The sequence below is a fragment of the Cydia fagiglandana genome, chromosome 16 (assembly GCF_963556715.1).
Source record: "Cydia fagiglandana chromosome 16, ilCydFagi1.1, whole genome shotgun sequence".
NCBI lineage: Eukaryota > Metazoa > Arthropoda > Insecta > Lepidoptera > Tortricidae > Cydia > Cydia fagiglandana.
In genome coordinates this window covers 10,375,286-10,393,840 of record NC_085947.1, presented here as the reverse complement: position 1 = coordinate 10,393,840, position 18,555 = coordinate 10,375,286, and the positions used below count along the sequence as shown (strand labels likewise).

The 18,555-nt window shown below is 37.9% G+C and overlaps 1 protein-coding gene across 6 annotated transcripts in view; it reads right to left on the bottom strand.

The window, feature by feature from the left end:
• Positions 1–18,555, bottom strand: part of LOC134671975 (potassium/sodium hyperpolarization-activated cyclic nucleotide-gated channel 2) — a 287,227-nt gene that overhangs the window by 255,772 nt on the left and 12,900 nt on the right. For all 6 annotated transcript variants that reach the window (XM_063529861.1, XM_063529865.1, XM_063529872.1 and 3 more), the window contains exon 2: positions 4,903–5,402. In XM_063529861.1, coding sequence (XP_063385931.1) covers positions 4,903–4,949 — 47 coding nt within the window. In that variant the 5' untranslated portion in view covers positions 4,950–5,402. The remainder of the gene's footprint in view (positions 1–4,902; positions 5,403–18,555) is intronic.

Here is an 18,555-nt window from a genome sequence, read left to right as displayed (position 1 = left end):
ATGACGCCCTTGTTTAAACTAAGTGTCTAGCTAATATTAGGCGAAGAAAACCGGGCTTTGTTGTATCAAGAGGTTTGAGCGATACGCCGCGGCCGGGCAAGGCCTCTAGATATATCGCCATATTTATGCTAAGAAAGGTTTCTCGTTTAGTAAGATATATTTATAACAATGCGCAAATTTCTCAAATTTAGGCTGTACACTCTTATTATAGGTACTTATTTCCACTGATTTTCTTTGACAACAAGTCAATGAAATTATTTAAATCAAAAACCTATGAGTATTTTATGGCTCCTCTACACGATGGGCCAGCGCCGGCCACTCCAAGGGACGCATTTATGCGTTAGAGGGAGCAAGTGATATTGCTATCTCATTATACTGCATGGCTGCGTCCCTTGGAGTGGCCGGCGCTGGCCCATCGTGTAGAGGAGCCATTAAGGATAGTTAGTTCAAACTGAACCTAACTGCAATTGGTACTCATGAAATTCAAGTAAAAACCGGCCAAGTGCGAGTCAGACTCCCTAACGAAGGGTTCCTACCCATTACGCAAAAAAGGGCAAAAATATCACGTTTGTTGTATGTATGCCTCACTTAAGTATTCATTTTATTCTGTTTTTAGTAATTGTTGTTATAGCGGCAACAGAAATACATCATCTTTGAAAATTTCAACTGCCTAGCTATCACGGTTAATGAGATACAGACAGACAGTCTGGTGACAGACAGACAGACGGATAAACACACGGACAGCGGTGTCTTATTAGTAATAGGGTCCCGTTTTTACCCTTTGAGAAAATTGAACTTTATGAGAAAAAAACAATTAATTATATTTCCTTTTTCTTTATTCTTTCATAAGTAATTGCTATTATTTTAAGATTGTATGAACTAAGGGCAGGGATATGGGGATGCAACCCATTTCAAATGATTGAAATACAATTATATATATATAATATATGCAACCGAAAAGTAAAATGTACCATTGCGAAATTCTCGTTCGAATTTAGTTTCGTATCACGTTTTGGGCGTCTTGACGTTGTTACAGCAATTTTGATCGGCTGAAATGAATCGCAATTTAGTACTTACCAATTGTTCTTCTTCTTCCTGGCGTTATCCCGGCATTTTGCGACGGCTCATGGCCTGGGGTCCGCATGACAACTAACCCCATGATTTGACGTAGGCACTAGTTTTTACGAAAGCGACTGCCATCTGACCTTCCAACCCAGAGGGTAAACTAAGCCTTATTGGGATTAGTCCGGTTTCCTCACGGTACATATTTTCCTTCACCGAAAAGCGACTGGTAAAAATCAAATGATATTTCGTACATACGATCCGAAAAACTCATTGGTACGAGCCAGGGTTTGAACCCGCGAATACTTACCAATTGTTCAATGTTCAATTTATTATTTGTTTGCATGTATACATACTTAGCACATTATAAATCAGGAACGATACGATAAGATAGTAAATATTCATTTCAAGTAATATGTTTGTTTTCAAATTATTTTAACAATGAATCTTAATTGATACAGTCAGAATAAAATAAGTCGATAATTTAAACTTGTCAATCAATAATACTATGGTTCTTGGAATATTATGATTATTCTGATAAGTAATTTAGAAGAACAAAAATGAATATTTTAAAAACTATTTGTCTACTTCAAGTTATAGGTATGTTAGTACTATCTACATAGGGACTTTACCAATTAGGTGTTCTGTTGAAATTAACGGTTTAAACAAACTGAAAAAATACATAAATCTGTAATATTTTTACTTAAACAAATTAGGTCCTTGCTCATTGTATTTGTATTACGGAACCACAAACTTCGAATATCTCGCAATGAATAAAACGAGACACGTACTGCAAAATGTTTCTGGCTCACATTATTAGCAGCGGAGTGTGGGCGTAACACCTAACTGGGTTAAACACAACAATACTCTTTGCAACTACAAATGCTGTACATAAAGCAACAGAACACAATCTATGTGGTTTGAAATCCACTTTGTGGTGTGACCCCTGCATGGCCTAAGACTTAGTAGGTACGTTGTAATATGATCCATGGTAGCGTGAGAATATGGTTGGAATTTCAGTGGCGCAGTGCAATCGCGAACGAGAGCACGGCGTAGACACCACAGAATCCCCTACGTGACGCCGAAGTTCCAATTTCCTACAGTAGGTAGATATGCTATTGTGGAGCGCAGCTTTTCGACCCACGTTCATCGAGTCATGCTACACCGCCGTCGATTCATTATGAATTGGCAATTTTGGTATCAGTTTTTCATATGTTGGGTTATTGTGAAACTGTGTTGTTTAAATCCTACTCTGCTTACTCGAAACTGTAATAGATACTTACATATTTTATATGACTTATATTTTACAACGTAAATAATATTTATATGATTATTCCGATTTACACTGCATCACATGGATAATTGACTTGGTGTTGTTGCCGCTTTACTGAAGCGGCAGAAACTTTGAATTAGGTACATTGCTTGTTTTATCATTTTTTTATCCAAGATACAATGGTATACCTACCTTTTTTGTGATTTTTATGGAATTTAGAGATAGGGCCTCTATCGTATCCATAGGTTTGACGCCGGGATGTCCTATACCTACCAATGATTTAAGTAATGTTTTACAACCGGAATGAAACCTATAATAGTACCTGCGTGCCTAGTGTGCCTTTCTGTACAAAAACACTTGTGTATACTTATTAAAGCCTGTTGGTTTTAATTGATGATACATAAGTCTATTTAAACTAAAACTGCAGGAATATGATAGTCGTTCTTGTCTACGTGACAGCATGATAAAACGGTATCCGTCACTTTCTATCCCGCGGTGTTAATGAGTGACAGTTATTTTATCACATGGATGAACGTGGATAAAGCCATCCATAATACGCCGGTTGGATTGTCATAAACACAGACTTAAATGGTCATAAAACTGTAATCAAATCTATAAACACCCAGGAAGATGTGGAAGTCTTTAATTTCGTAGTGTGGAATAAGAGATTTCCGCAATTAAATTCAAATTTTTGCAGTTATTCAGAACGAGGGCTGCACATGTAATTAAGTTCCCTCGGGCGTTCTAACGTAGTGCCCACAGCTGCAGATAAACTACAACGATAAATGCAGCAAACATTATTTTCAAGTGATGAATGTTTAATTTAGATTGTGATTTTAATTTTATGTTGCTTTGTCCCAAACCAACTCATGTTAAATTCCAAAAAATGTTTAAGTACTGTTTACTTTTCGTCTTACATGCAAACAGCAACATCACTCTTAACTGTCCATCGGTGGACCTTATGCCTTTTGTAATAAGGTTTACCAACCGTCAGTTAACGTGTGGGCGATGTACTATATTCCACCCTAATCCAAGATAAATACCTATACATGTACGATATACTGAAGGCCCTTTTATATCGGAACAATCCGGAAATAACTAACAAAAAAATGCTGTCTCATAAAAAACTTTGAGACATAATGGGCCACAATTTTCTATGGGTCAGTCAAAGTATAAATAAAAGAGGCATTCTTTGCTATTTCGGGGTTGGTACAATAATACCCGTAACAGCTGTTGAGTTAAACTAATAATATTGGTATAAGTTCACATAATTTCGATAGAAAATCAAAATCAATAATGTTAACAAATCAGTCGCCGCCCACCACCAGACCAGAATAAAAGATATTCATTTGTGGCAATCACAATGTACGAACATGCAACAAGAGCAGAGAAACGGAACATTAAATAAGATTATAAGTACGCATTACGAAATTGACTCAACTCGGTATAATGAAACCAGTAGGTAATATCGTTAATAATAATAAGTATTGCCTGCCTCGATGACGGTGTTAACATTGTTATGGCAGGTGTCCGGACCTCTTTTACAATAGCCCAGTCTCATAGTCCACCCAAACTTCAATCCATAGACCGGTATACTGTTCTCTTTTTCTACAATAGTCCCAATGCCTGCTGAGACCGGTTCACGGGTGTCTATTGTTGCACCTGTGAACGGGTTCCAGCAGGCGTTCTACATGACATAAAAGCTCTCCAAGGGGCCTCTACGTGTTGGATCTGTGTCCCCACGCAAGCCTATCAAAAAACCGGGATTATAGGCCCGTGATGTCCAAGGAGATACAAATAAGTATTGTTAATGCTAGCAGTAAAACAAGTCAAATTCAGACAGCTTCTAATCAATTTTTTGAATCTTTATCTGTGAGTCATTACAGTGTTTGTACTACAAAAAAAACTAAGCTTAATCTGCACCAACTAGCTCTCGAAGCCTGCATTCGAGATTAGCCTCAGGCACTCTTCCCTCAGGCCATGGCGATGCCAATTTACATACATTGAACGCCGATTAACGACCCACTAATTCTGCTCGGAACAGGTACGGCAGAAACAAATAGGAAAAGGAATCTTATTCCTTTAGAATAAGGTTCCTTGTTCTACTAGTCGTGCTAGATTTTATGGCTCTGCGCTTTGGATTTAGGCGACGTAATTGAATATTCGCATCTCGATGGCTGGCCGTTCGGCATTTGATGATTGTCGTGGGGACGATCACTTTTTTATTGAGCCCCAAAAGGAAAGCAAGTGTAGGAACACGAGAATAGACACGGTTAATATAGTTTGAGGCCTAGTTGGAATGTTATTGCTTTAGTTACGATGCCGAAAAGTAACTCTAAACATACGCTCTTAGGTAGGTAATGTAAATAATAGATATATGTATATTAATTGGACTGCATGACCGCTTGATTTAAAAAAGGACAACATTTTAATAAGTAACCAAGTCCCAAAGATGAAGCATTATCGTCTTCATCATTCAGTCATTTGTCATAAAGCTGTTAAACGTAATATTAGAACTAAGATAAATACCGTTACGTCAAAAAATGGTAAAAGAAACTAAGACTCACGTGTTATTGGCGGATGATAGCCGCCGGTGCAGACTGCGCAGCGACATGGCGTACCCCTAGCAGGGCGGGCTGCCGCTGCCCTTGCCGCGCGGCCTGCGCAGCGCGCGCGCCCCGAAGAACGCGCCCTCCTCGTTGCACGACTGCGACCGCTGCGAGGCCAACATGCCGGCCGCGCGGCCTAGCGCGTGCAGTGGCCTCACGCGCGCCCGCCGGCCCCAACCGCACCCGGCCACCACCTCAATCTTGATTCTGGACTTCACACCCTGGACTACCGACGCATCGACGCCCGCACGAGCTCCGCCGCACCACGCACTCACGACTTACTACACGATACTTTAACTAGCTAAAACTACGCTATCCACGCTTGGCACTTGTGTTCACTAACTATATCTTATGCTAACTACTTGTAATTGATAGTATCGGTTGAAGGCGCTTCGTTCGATTTGTTGTTTGACTTAAATAATTGTTGTCAGGTCAGATTTTTGACTGAAGGTGGAGACCTGAAACAAAAAGTATCAATGAGTAAAATCATTTATTAATTACCTTATTATTTTGAGGAAACTACTACATGTAAATTTTAAAAATAGCAATCAACTCTTGGTTCTATATATCAGATCTATATATTTGTAAAAATCTTAATATTTTTTTTGTAATTAACTATTGCACAAGCAGACCCGTTCACAAGATTACGATCAATCAAATTAGTCGTCAAAACAAATGATACCTAGTATTGCTTAACCGTGCCACGCCGTAGCCACGTAAAAACATAAAACATCAGCAGAATCGTAAACTTTATTAGGTATTAATATGTTACATAATTAAATAAAGGCAACAGCGAGTTGTACTGAGCGCGTACTTAAACGAGTCACGTAATTTTTGTTTTCATATTAAAATTAAAATGGACAAGGGCAGAGCAACTTTGATGAAACGGTCAGCCGGAGGTCTGCCCCAGTTAATCCTTTGAAAGCCTCTAATCTCCACACTTAGACATATAAAACAGTGCAGAGAAGACTTTTTACATTGTGCCGACTTCCTTCATAAAATATAGGTCAAGAGTAATTCAGACAAATGACGGAACGTAGCTTGCTTCCTCGCAGAATATTTATCTAGAGCGTATTATTTCTAGGCTGGGGCTAAATTGCTGCATAAGAAATATTATAATAGGTACCAATTACGTTTTTAATACAACTATTGAGAAAAAGCTGGAAAGACAGTCGAAGTAGCAATAAATATTTAGGTATCTAAATTGGCAAATTTTTATGAGTTCTAATAATCTTAATTTTCTACTTAAGAAATTCGTTATTTTTAACCACTTATCGATGTAATTAATGTCTTTCTTTTCTAATATATTACACAAACTCACAAAACAAATACGATAAATTTAAATTAGACCACATTAAAATGAAAACACAAAAAAAAAACATGATCACGCTTTCCACTGCGATTGGCGATTACGCCCCTGAGATTTTTCATTAAAAGTTGGTGTTTGGAGTTTGAGATTTATTTTAGATTTGTTTTTTTTTTCGTTACATCTAAGGCCGCTGTTTTCACCTGACAATGGGTTGTGTTAGGTTAGATCCAGTTTTTCATGAAAAAACAAGATTTTGTCGCCTCACAAGTAAAGGATAAATTGTCCGGTGAAAACAACAAATTTATATATAAGCGGCCTAACGCTGTTTTTCAGGTGTTTTGTATGGTCTATTTTTTTACTTGCTATTTGCAGCAAATCTAATCTTTGTCTATTTATGCAATTACTACATTATTGTACCTATCTCACACAGAATAAAAACAAACACATCTTTCGCGCATTCAATTTCAAGACTAAGTAAAGTCCATTGTAAAGTGCTCCGAACAAAATAAAAGTTGAATTCGGCGCTCTGCATGTTATCATGTTTTCATTCACGTAGGTATTCTCATGGAAAACAAGCATGACAGCCTTGATAAGCTGTCTCTCCGAGCGGCTCTAAATACAAATTGTTTCATGTTAGAAACATTTTTATTTATACACAAAAATGACAGGATAAAAATTTAAGAGGTGTGAGGTATGGTAGGATGAGGCCGATATGTCAAACTTTCGGTTCGATTTCTGCCGAGTGAACGTTATATGATGTGATAATAGATTATAGACTGGTATGAACCTGAAACTAGACGTATAAGTATAGTCGAAGTAGGTACTATTCGTTAACTTTTTCACTCCACCAGCCCAAGCCGGAGAGATTACTAAATGTAATGTGCAGAAATTCTTATTACTCATATTGATTATGACAACCTAACCTAACAACTACAATCCGATTTACATTCCCAGCTAAAATCCAAAATCCACCCGCAGCGACACCCACGCATTCAAATTTAAATCACTACGCCTATTTATCTCGCCCAACGAAAAGCCTGTAATTAATTGCTTCAAGATTTAAAACATATTTCGCAGTCGAGTGGCGGCGTAGACGTGTAAATCAATGAGTGAACCCTGCCCCCATGATTGATTCGACGGTGTTGGCCCTGATTGATTAATGAGCCCGTGGAAGATGGGGACTCCACCGAATTCACTTAGCGGTGTGTTAGAGCTGCCTACTGCCTAGGGAACGAATGTGTCGCATCTGCTGGAGGTGTTACGTCTGTTCACTTCAATGTCTTCTAATTTCCAAGAGATAGCAGGTTTACCGAGTGTGCCATTCCGCTGCCATACCAGGGCATGGCAGATACGCGATTTGTATGTATTTATTGATTTGTGTGCAGAAAGTCTTGCCAATTATAAGAAATAGGTATGTATATATATAATGTATTTGTTAAGACATTGGTCTGATGATAGCGTTATGTGATGTCTGCAGACAATTCTATTTGTTTTTCATATAATTCCGTAATGTTAAATGTAAATAAACGATAATTAACTGTTAGTGGGCTACCAATGAGTTTTGTTTTTATACCTATGTACTTGATTGCAGTTTGAAAAATTAAAATATTATTGGGAAGATTATTGAAGGTGAATAGTGAGGTAAATATAGGACCGAAAGAAACCGTCGTAGGTAGCAGGGATTTTCATGAAAATTACCTACTTCAAACTCGATTTTGAAACGTTAATCATCATGAAATGTGAGACTCGTATCCTCAATATAAGTTAAGGAAGGCACATACAACCACAGACACGTATTATGCTGGAAAAGTAATAAAAGTTGACACAATTTCAAAGCGGGCGCCCGGCTTCAGCATCTCGGAGGTACCGATTTTTCGTTAAGTCTATTTTCGAGGCGTCTCAACCTAAATACGGGTATTGTTGCGCTTCGGTGTTGCGCCGGAGGCCATTGTTGATTTCCGCGTCGACGCTTACACTTAAAGATATTATTCTGAAAGTATTCAATGTCTTAGGAACCCAAAAAACACGGTTAAGTTGACATGTATTAAGGTATAATAATTATGATCATTCGAAAGGCGTCATTTCGTTTTTCATTCCTTGAAATAAATTTTGTGCATTCTTAGCTAGATTTTTAGCTAAATCCATACCTGCATCAAATTATTGATATCAACGATAAATGTTATTACAATTTATGTACGTACTCCAGGCCGTCAGCATAAATATTTCAAAATATTAAAGGACACGACCTGATAAAAATATCACAGTGGGTACTCGAAACAAGCTAAATAGTTACGTATCTATAGAGCGAAGTGCAAAAATGATGTACTTATTAGAGTGCCTCTATATATATTGTATAAGTTATATTCATATGCGCTTCACACGTACAAAGAACACGTCCTGCTTGTAGTTTATTTATTCGCGTAGGTCGGTGCAGCGGACGAACTCATCGCGCATTTACATGACAATGCAAGGAATCACATTTACTAACAATACCCGCTATCATGCGATCAACGAGTATGCAGCATAACAACAAAAACATTATCCTAAAGGATGACTCACGTTAGACTGGGCCGTGTCCGGACCGGAGCTTCCGGAGCTTACTGTTCTATGACATGACAGGTGATCACGTGATGCTGTCCATAGAAAACGATCCGCCGGAAGCTCGGGGCCGGACACGGCCCGGTCTAAAGTGAGTCATCCTTACACGTACTCGGAGGACTTATTTATAGTTGGTTAAGTCACACTGACATGGCAAAGAGACTAGGTACCTACCTATCATTAGTTTGAGTCAACGCATACAAATAGTCATGTATAAGAAAAGACCAGCTAAAATATTAATATATGTATAAAAGGGGCTTAATTGGACCACCACCATAATTATAGACCTAACTTATAACGACATTAGTTGCTCAAATTGAGGCCCGTCTTTAATACTAAGTGAAATAGTTGCGATTTTACACTTATAATGACTGAGTAATGTTCTCCTCGAATATATACTTTGCAGAAATTAATAGTGCGATTCATCGCCCGCGGATCAGCTACTAATTAACTAATCGATTTTAACAGCTTGCGTTAACTTCATTAGATCACATCTTGAGGCGATAGTACCCTCAAAACCAAAATGTTGTGAGCGGCAAAATAATGCAGTAGTAAACTAAGCCTTATTATGAATCCAGGTAAGTCGAAAATCCTTTATGTTTAGTAAACGCGAACTCTCTGCCTGTAATCCATTTTACAAGCACCTTAACCGGGTAATCCTTAATTTGCGTTAACGCCAAGACGGTTCAGCATTTCCAACTGGATAACTTTGTGACATGACATACTACTCTTATACCTAATTTTGCTATATAATCTTAAGAAACTGGTAGTTAAATAGCTTTTGAGAAGAAGAATCTGAAGATATCTAGAGAATATATACGTTTCTAGCTAGATATAGTCTCGATCGTCAGCAAAAATAAATCTGAATCTGTATTTTTTACAAACTCATATCATAATAATGCAAAGTTGCGAAATCTTTATGTGAAATGTTTATTTGATCCTATAGCTATAGCCAAACAATAGATTGGAATCACTAAAAATACAAGTAGTTAATAAAGAATTAAAATATCCAGGGTGATAAAGACGTGTGTGATGTGTTTCTTTATACTTTGAATTTTACAATTTTCCGAAAAAAATTGACAATGTTAAGTATGATACGACCTCGACATCATGACAATAAATCCGAGCGAGATACCAAATGACAAGACTCGCAGCGCATTTCGCAAGCAATCGCATTATCATATCAATATATTTTATTTAGGTTAGCACGGATATTATGATGGCCGTTCTTGTCTACGTGACAGCGAGATAAAACCGTGTCCGTCATTTTCAATCCCGCGATGTTCAAAAGTGTCGATTATTTTATCACGTGGATAAAATCATCCATAATACGGAGGCACATTTTAAAATCAGAATACCGCAACTTTTTTGTTTTATCTATTGGATTTTTCTTGGCAATAAGCAGTAGAGCAGTACGTATATGTATATGTTCAAATCAGACGCTGACTTGTACTTTCCGGATTCTGTTTACTTCGCTTTCGTTTGTTCTAAAACACGACGTGCTTTGAGAGTTTGCGGGTTGAAGCCACTGCCTCACGTTTATTTGATTTGACGTCGGAAAATTCCTTTCCTTTTATAATATTGTTTTCTAGAGCCAGACTTGCTTATTCGATTCTACAGTATTTTACCTGATAGCTCAATCAACGTACAGTAGGGCCTCGATAATTCGTTCTTCAGAAAAACAACCCCTGTTCGGAGTCACGGAGCGTTCGGATTCATAGTATGTTAGACATTTTTGTTACCGTACCGTAATAATTTAATATGGACAACGCATCGTTAGTGGTATATTTCCAATATGACTTAGAATTCCGGTAGCCGCTTAAGAAGTGTAAGATTCTTACGGTAGATGTTGCTAGAGCTCCCGTATGGCTCATTTATTTTGTCCCATCAGCCAGAAGACAGTACCATAGTTTCTTAGAAGAGCTGCTGTACCATATTCGACAAACGAGCTTAGTAGATGTCCCATTATGGAAAAGCCTTATAACTACCAAAAAAATTAAGTTTGGTTCATTTGAATACGAAATAACTAGTATTTTAAGAGTGACCCAGGAGACCGTAACCATGGCAACTAGTGACAAGAAAAAGTTGATTCACCCACAAAATTAATATATTTTTATTTATTTTTGGCAGCTTCTTGTCAAATAACCTCTAAAATTAAAAATAAACACAGGTACCACAAGGGTCAACATCTCCGTTGATTGGCCTACGACGGGTAAGCTTATCATCGTTTGCTCGGATCGCAGCTGAATCGATTATCGTTTGATATTTCTTGCGAACGTGATTGGGCTCGCCCCGGAGGACTTGCCTCTAACTGGAAAGTAACTGGGGCACAAAATAATGTCATGAAAGATCAGAGAGCCATACTGTTGGAATGTAATTGACGGGCTTCAATCAAACTGTAGGCGGGTTTAAACTGTAATATTTGCTCGCTTCTCTGGTATCGTCTTGGGTCGTCCCATTCGTTTTTCGTCAAGTTCTTAAATTAGTCCTCTTCTGCTTTCGTCACGCATTCTACATTGAAAGCCACCGATGATTGTGTCGAATCTAGAATGAGTGACGAAAGCAGAATAGGACTAATTTAAGAACTTGAGGAAAAACGAATGGGACGACCCAAGACGATACCGTTTCTCTTAAGCGTTATCTTAGGTATAATACAGAACGTTCTTTTTTTTATAATAAAAAATATGGTTGTCTGTAAAGTCGGTTTACGGACGATAATTTTGCGTGATAACGTCATAAGACTCATAAGAAGACACCGTGGCCGTAACGTCACCATGAACATCTGCCCACAACGTTACCATGGAGATCTGTCCCCAACGTGACACTTTTTCGTGCATGCTACCGGTGTTCATCGATTTATAAGACGTTATCACGTCAAAAGAAAATATTTTTTTCTAAAGCCAAATTACAAGAACCGATCCCCCCGTAAGTTTGTTGATAGACCACGTATCAACTGCTGTGGGTAGGATATATATGGTGTTTGTGTTATGTCGTTATGTGTAGCAATTTTACGTTTCATTTTTTGGAATGCTTAAGTCTGAGTTGACTACATAAATTACACACTATTAAAACCTTCACAAATTAAAAGCTTCGTTCAATCAAGCGACACTCTTCTCTGTCCATCGGTGGAGCTTATGCCTTCTGTTTAAGATTTACGAACCGTCAGTTTACAGTGTGGGCGTTGGTATATCGGCTTACCTACATACAACATTATGTCAATAATTACCTACGACCGTTTTAACTCGATCCTCTCAAGCGTCAAGCGGACACAAAACAAAGTTAGGACTTCAAACACCGTCCTATAGACAATTCGTCCGTAAAGTTACTCGGCTAAGCTTCCAGATAATTAATATTCAATTAGTTTTTGAAGTTATTAATAGAAAATTCGTTTAACACAGACAGCATATTCAAAACCTTATAAATGAGGATTCTGGAGAAAATCCTCATAGTCGCTCCGGTGACATAATTATCTGTTTAGGAGAACTAAAGATAAATACTAATTTGTCATTTTTTTGAAGATAATAGTGGTGGGTTAAGTTGCTGGTTTTCTAGGAACAATACCAGTGTAGGTACCCCAACGGCGTGTGCATACCTCAATTATAAAAATATTGCCTCTGCACTCTAACTTATAATTAAAAGAAAAGCTAGCAGCATAACCTCAACATAATAAAACCTAATAAAAAGACTGACAGCCCTTATACAACGACTCGAGAATGGTCAATATTTTATATGAGATTAAACATTATTTTTAACCGACTTCCATTTCATAGAAGGAGGAGGTTCTGTATTCGGTTGTGGCTATTTTTTTTTTCTATGTACGTTCACCGATTACTCCGACATCCGTGGTCCGATTTGAGTAATTCTTTTTTTGTTTGAAAGGAGCTACCTCCGAGTTGGTCCCATTTTAATTTGGTTCTGTTCTGATGATGGAATCCATGAGGAATTGAGGGAACTCCTCAATTTTTAAAGGCACATGCATGGTGATTTGGGTGTTTTCTTAAGCACCTCGAGCATTTTCTCCCGAAAACCACCACTTTGATGAAGTAGAATGAATGAATGAATGAATGAATGATGAATGAATGATTGTTTATTTGCGGAATATGGGTTACAATAAGTTGTTACAATATTAGTTATATAGTCCATCATACTCTACTTAATTAAGCATGCAAATATAAAATCTAGATTTCGTGGCTGGAAGTCACACAAAATAAAGATGCCTTATTACTAAAATAAATGTAAATGCTTACATTAAACTACAACTAGCTCCTATTACTAAACTTAGCATTTAAAAGACCTTAGACCTGATGATGATGATTGTTTTGATGATAATGATGATGATTTTTTGAAATGTAGTATGTTCAGCGATTACTTCGACACCTGTGATCCGATTTGAGTAATTCTTTTTTTGTTTGGAAGGAGTTACCTCCAAGGTGTTTCCGTATTATTTTTGGTTCTGGTCTGATGATGGAATCCATGAGGAATTGAGGGAACTCCTCAGTTTTTAAAGGCACATGTAAAGTGATTTCGGTGTTTTCTAAAGTAACTTGAGCATTTGCTTCCGAAAACCGCCAATTTGATGTAGTGCAAGTGTAGCCCTACCACGAGTTTGACATTGACATATTCGCTAAGTTAGCGACGCTAACGTCTTCGTAACTTACTTTTTATGCATCTCACTCGTACTAATATTACGCCAGTACGAGCGAGATGCAAAGAAAGTAAGTTACACACACGCTAGCGAATAAATCAATGTCAAACTCTTGGTAAACTGGTAAGGCTACTGATCGGGGGTTAAAGTTAGGAGTTAAGGGGTCGGGGATTAAGGGGTCGGGGAATGGCGGTTGAAGGGCTGCTGGTTCAGGGTCGAGGGGTTCATGGATCAGGGGTTGATGCGCTGTGAGGTAGAGTGATCGGGGGGTTGAGGGATTGGGTCAGTGGCGGGGCGGAGGTTGGATTTAGTGTAGTGACAGGAATTATAATTTCCCAGACGGACTCGAGAAAATTCCTGATTACATATTTATTAAAGTAGGTAAGTACACGCATTTAATGTTAATCATGATGTTGTTGTTCATTCATGCGTCGCGCTCTTAACAATGTATTAAAACTAAAAATGGAAAAATAAAAACTTTTTACGAAAAAAAAGAAAACCGACTTCAAAAAGGATGAAATAAAATATTATCCTTTTTAAGTCTATGCGTTACCAACTGATATGTTTGAAGTCGGTGCCAAGCCAGGTAGTAACAATACCCGTCAAAAATAATCAGCTTTATGACTATAAATCCCATTAGAACTGTACTAATAACTTTTATAAATGTGTAAGTAATTCTGTCTGCCTCTTTGTCGCCTTTTCATGGCTAAACAACTGAACCGATTTAGGAGAAATTTGGCAAGAAAGTAAATTCCTTGAATTGTTTTATATTTTGAAATGTAGTCCTCTGAATAAGGGACGGGAAATAACTCAGTCCCAATCCCACGCTTGCGTGCCGACAAACATGGTACGGACTGTGCCAAGAAGGTTTGCTCGTGTGTTCTGAGGTACAGTCGACGTCAAAGATATGTTTACACTTTTGCACCTTACTCCTTTGTAATAAGACGAAAAGTGTAAACATACTTTTAACGTTGACTGTACCTACAGAAAGTACGTTCATTGTCGTCGTGTAAGGCAATCCAACGTACATCCTTATCGAATCGCCCCAAAATCATGGTATGCTTCAAAATTTGGCTTGGCACCGACTTCAAACATATCAGTTGGTAACGCATAGACTTAAAAAGGATAATATTTTATTTCATCCTTTTTGAAGTCGGTTTTCTTTTTTTCGTAAAAAGTTTTTATTACATTTTAATTTAGATATTTCATCGAGTGCTGACCGTATCGAGATCATCACGAGCGTCGCAAGGGACTTAAACGTAGGAGGTGTAAATAACTTTGAACTCATGTTGCACATACAACTTTTCGCCTTGTTATGTAATCGTAAACTTAAAGAGCTTTTCTTAAGTTTTTTCCTTGTAGTTTATAGTCCTGTCGTCTGGTTGCCACGCACGCTTAAAGCTACATTACACGTCGCGTTCGAAAACGTCCCCTGCGAGATTAATGACAGCCTGCAAACCCTTTTACGCGAGAATAAAACGGTTCAAACTCGCCCGGCACAGCGGGATAGGTGCGCATTTACTTTACCAATATGTAGGTATATGATTGCAACCTCGGCCCGTGACTTCGGCCGCGTAGGAGTCGTAATACCTCAACTCCATTTTCAACCGCTGAGGGATTGTATTTTCTTTTTTTTTATAGGACATTTTTTACACAAATTGACTATGCCCCACGGTAAGCTCAAGAAAGCTTGTGTTGTGGATACTCAGACAACGATATATATGTATAATATATATAAATATTTAAATACATAGAAAACAACCATGACTCAGGAACAAATATCTGTATCATCATATAAATAAATGCCCTTACCAGGATTCGAACCCGGGACCATCGGCTTCATAGGCAGTGTCGCTACCCACTAGGCCAGACCGGTCGTCAAGCATTTTAAATCATTTCTTAGTAGCTCAGCTCTACGACATAAAAAAATATAGGTAAAGTGATAAAATTTTAATATTGATTGAATAGTGATATTCAATCAATATTAATGATGTAATAGTGATATTCAATCAATATTAATGATTTAATAGTGATATTCAATCAATATTAATGATTTAATAGTGATATTTTCAACCGTTTAGGCTGTGCGTTTGTCTGTCAATATATATCTTACTTGGCACGTTGCATTTCTAGATGTCCCCAGCGAGACTAGTGACAGCGACAAAACTTTAACGCGCGAGAATATAACGGCTTTGTGGATAATGGTTTGGGTTTAGTAAATAGAACTACAAAATGTCCCTGTACCCGGATATGATGGTCGTTTTGTCTACGTGACAGCGTGATAAAACGGTATCCGTCTCTTTTTATCCCGCGGTGTTAAAAATGACAGTTATTTTATCTCGTGGATAAACGTGGATAAAACCATCCTACGCCGGCAGATCAAACCTACTAAACATTTTCGGGCGCGTGTGAGTAGGTGAACCCATTTCTTACAAAAAAAATCATTTACTGTAACATTCTCTTTATTTTAAAACAACAGCTCTAAGTTTTGTCGCGTATAAGGTATCACTGCACTTCTCGAGAAACAAGGCACTATTAATCTTACGCACATACTGTTCTGACCCACAGCTTACAGTCTCATATTGACCAGTGTAAATTGACATAGTGTATCCATAACAACATTCTGAAATCACAGAGAACACTTAAACTGGTTAACCTTAAGCACTGCACTGTAAGCGATAGGAGCGAGCCAGATACGTTGACGACCTTTTAATGGTGAGATCTTTGCCATTCTGCTTCGGCCACCCACCACCCGTTTTATGCCACCTTAAGGATAATTTAATGGAACATTTCGAGATAACGAGCGGTGGCCAGTACATCTGGAGTGTCGAAAACAGTCGAAAATGATAATTGTACCGTGTATATTTGACCAACGTAATTTGTAATTAAACAACTGTACCGATATTCGGAACTTAAGAATAATATTGAAAGTGGCAACACTGTGTTGTCGGTCGTATTGTCCTTTTCTAGCATAAGTACAGCTTATTTATTCTATAAAATAAGAACCGGTTCCATAGATCAATGGAATACCTATACCTACCTATTTTGTTAACTTTAGGAACCATTTTGTCAAAAGTTAAGTTTAGCATCATGGATCATGGTATAATAATATACTCCGCCTGGTACTCTCTTCCCGTCTTTTCTAGGTCACCTGACTGACACAAGCCTACGTCATCATGCGACAGCGCTATATGATAATATGCGATAGCGCTATATATAGCGGCCATGTTATTGTGACGTAGGCTTGTGTCACTCTGGGAAGAGAAGACCATATTTTATGACTATGATTTAGCATAAACGGTTAATGGAGTTATTCATAAACGCTTTACTGGTCTGAATTAGCTATGAATTGCTTGTCTTTATCTGTCATTTTGATTTATGCATTTGTAAGAAAGGGATAAAACATAATTTAACTAAACCAGGGCCGTAAAGTTTAACGAACAAGGGGTATTTATAAACAACAAACGAAATGTTCCGTTACGTCTCGGTGATCAAATGGAATTTAAAGATATAAAATGAGGAATATATAGTCTGTGGCCATGAGTAAGCCCATTCATATAAAAAAAAAAGTTGAGTTTTTATTACTTAATTATTAACGTTTTTATTTTAACGTCATAGTTGTCCGTAAGTAATATATAATCCTACAAAATGTATTTATACCTAAAATCTTTTCTGTCTAGCCTAGCTTGACCTCGACTATCGTTCAAAACTATTAATAGAATATTGTCAATCAATTCTACCTAGATATTAATTTTAATAATACTTTATGCATCGAATCCGTGACATTGGCCCTAGTGAGAAGGTCGCGATGACCTTGGTTTGTTCAATATTGAGGTTTAATCTACAAAACAGTGCCAATCAATAATAGACCGAGACACCTAGCTTGTCTATAGTGATAGTGAACGACATAAGCGTCGACAGGGACGTCTCTGTATTTCCATTTGTCGAGCATCTAGTCGAAAGACCAGTATATTTACCTAATTGTGATATCAGGCCGCGTAGCCAAGATGCCGATCGCTTACGCTCCGTAGCGATCGAAACGCAACTGTCACTGTCGCACTAATATAGAAGTGTGATAGAGAGACATAATGGTTTTCGTTGTCGAAGCGATAGCGATTGTAACCTTGGCTAGGCCGGCAGGCTTCGCATAACATACTGCCGTATTCGAAAGTCAAGATATTCACAAGAGACGACACGTACTAGATCCATTCTAGATACGCTATAGTATAGATACCAACTAGTTCTCTTTTGCAGCGCAATTCGGGCAACCAATGTCACTTTTACGTTATTTATAGTTCGTTTTTTTTAGCATTAGAAAGAATTCCACAGAAGCAAGCGTGCAGTTTTTATCAGGCTTGTTATTTGTTAATAATTATTGAATTATCTAATGTAGCATGGTCAATACATATAATTTACTTCAAATTATTATCGCTAAAAGTACCCGATTTGGAACCACAAGCTTACTTCTGCGAAGTTCTTTCTAATGCTAAAAAAACCGGACTATAGAGTAAGATACCTATTAGATGTGAGTTGGATCTCTAAGTCATATCCTGTGGAAATCGTGGTTACAACTAACTGTGGAAACAGGCCGCGTAGCCAAGATGCCAATCGCTTACGCTCCGTAGCGATCGCAACGCAACTGTCACTGTCACACTAATATGGAAGAGTGATAGAGAGACATAACGCTTTTCGTTGTCGAAGCGATAGCGATTGTAACCTTGGCTAGGCCGGCAGGTTAGATTTTAAACATATCGTTATCGTATCTTGGTGATGTCTAAAAGATATCTAATAGATATCTATTTCAAAATCCGAATCGGGCCCCTAGTTCTTTCGGACCTCGAGATGAAATTTGACTAGAGACGACCTTACATTCAAGGCTAAATGTTTTGTGATGGACGATAACTTACGGATAAAAATAGCGACGCTATCATTTTATTTGCTAACTATTTAAATACTAAATAAAATAAAATACATTAAAGTATGCCGTGCAACGAGTCGTCGAGATTTCTGTTCGAGACGAACCTACGTATTACAGGTACAGAGCGGCTACCGCGAAAAC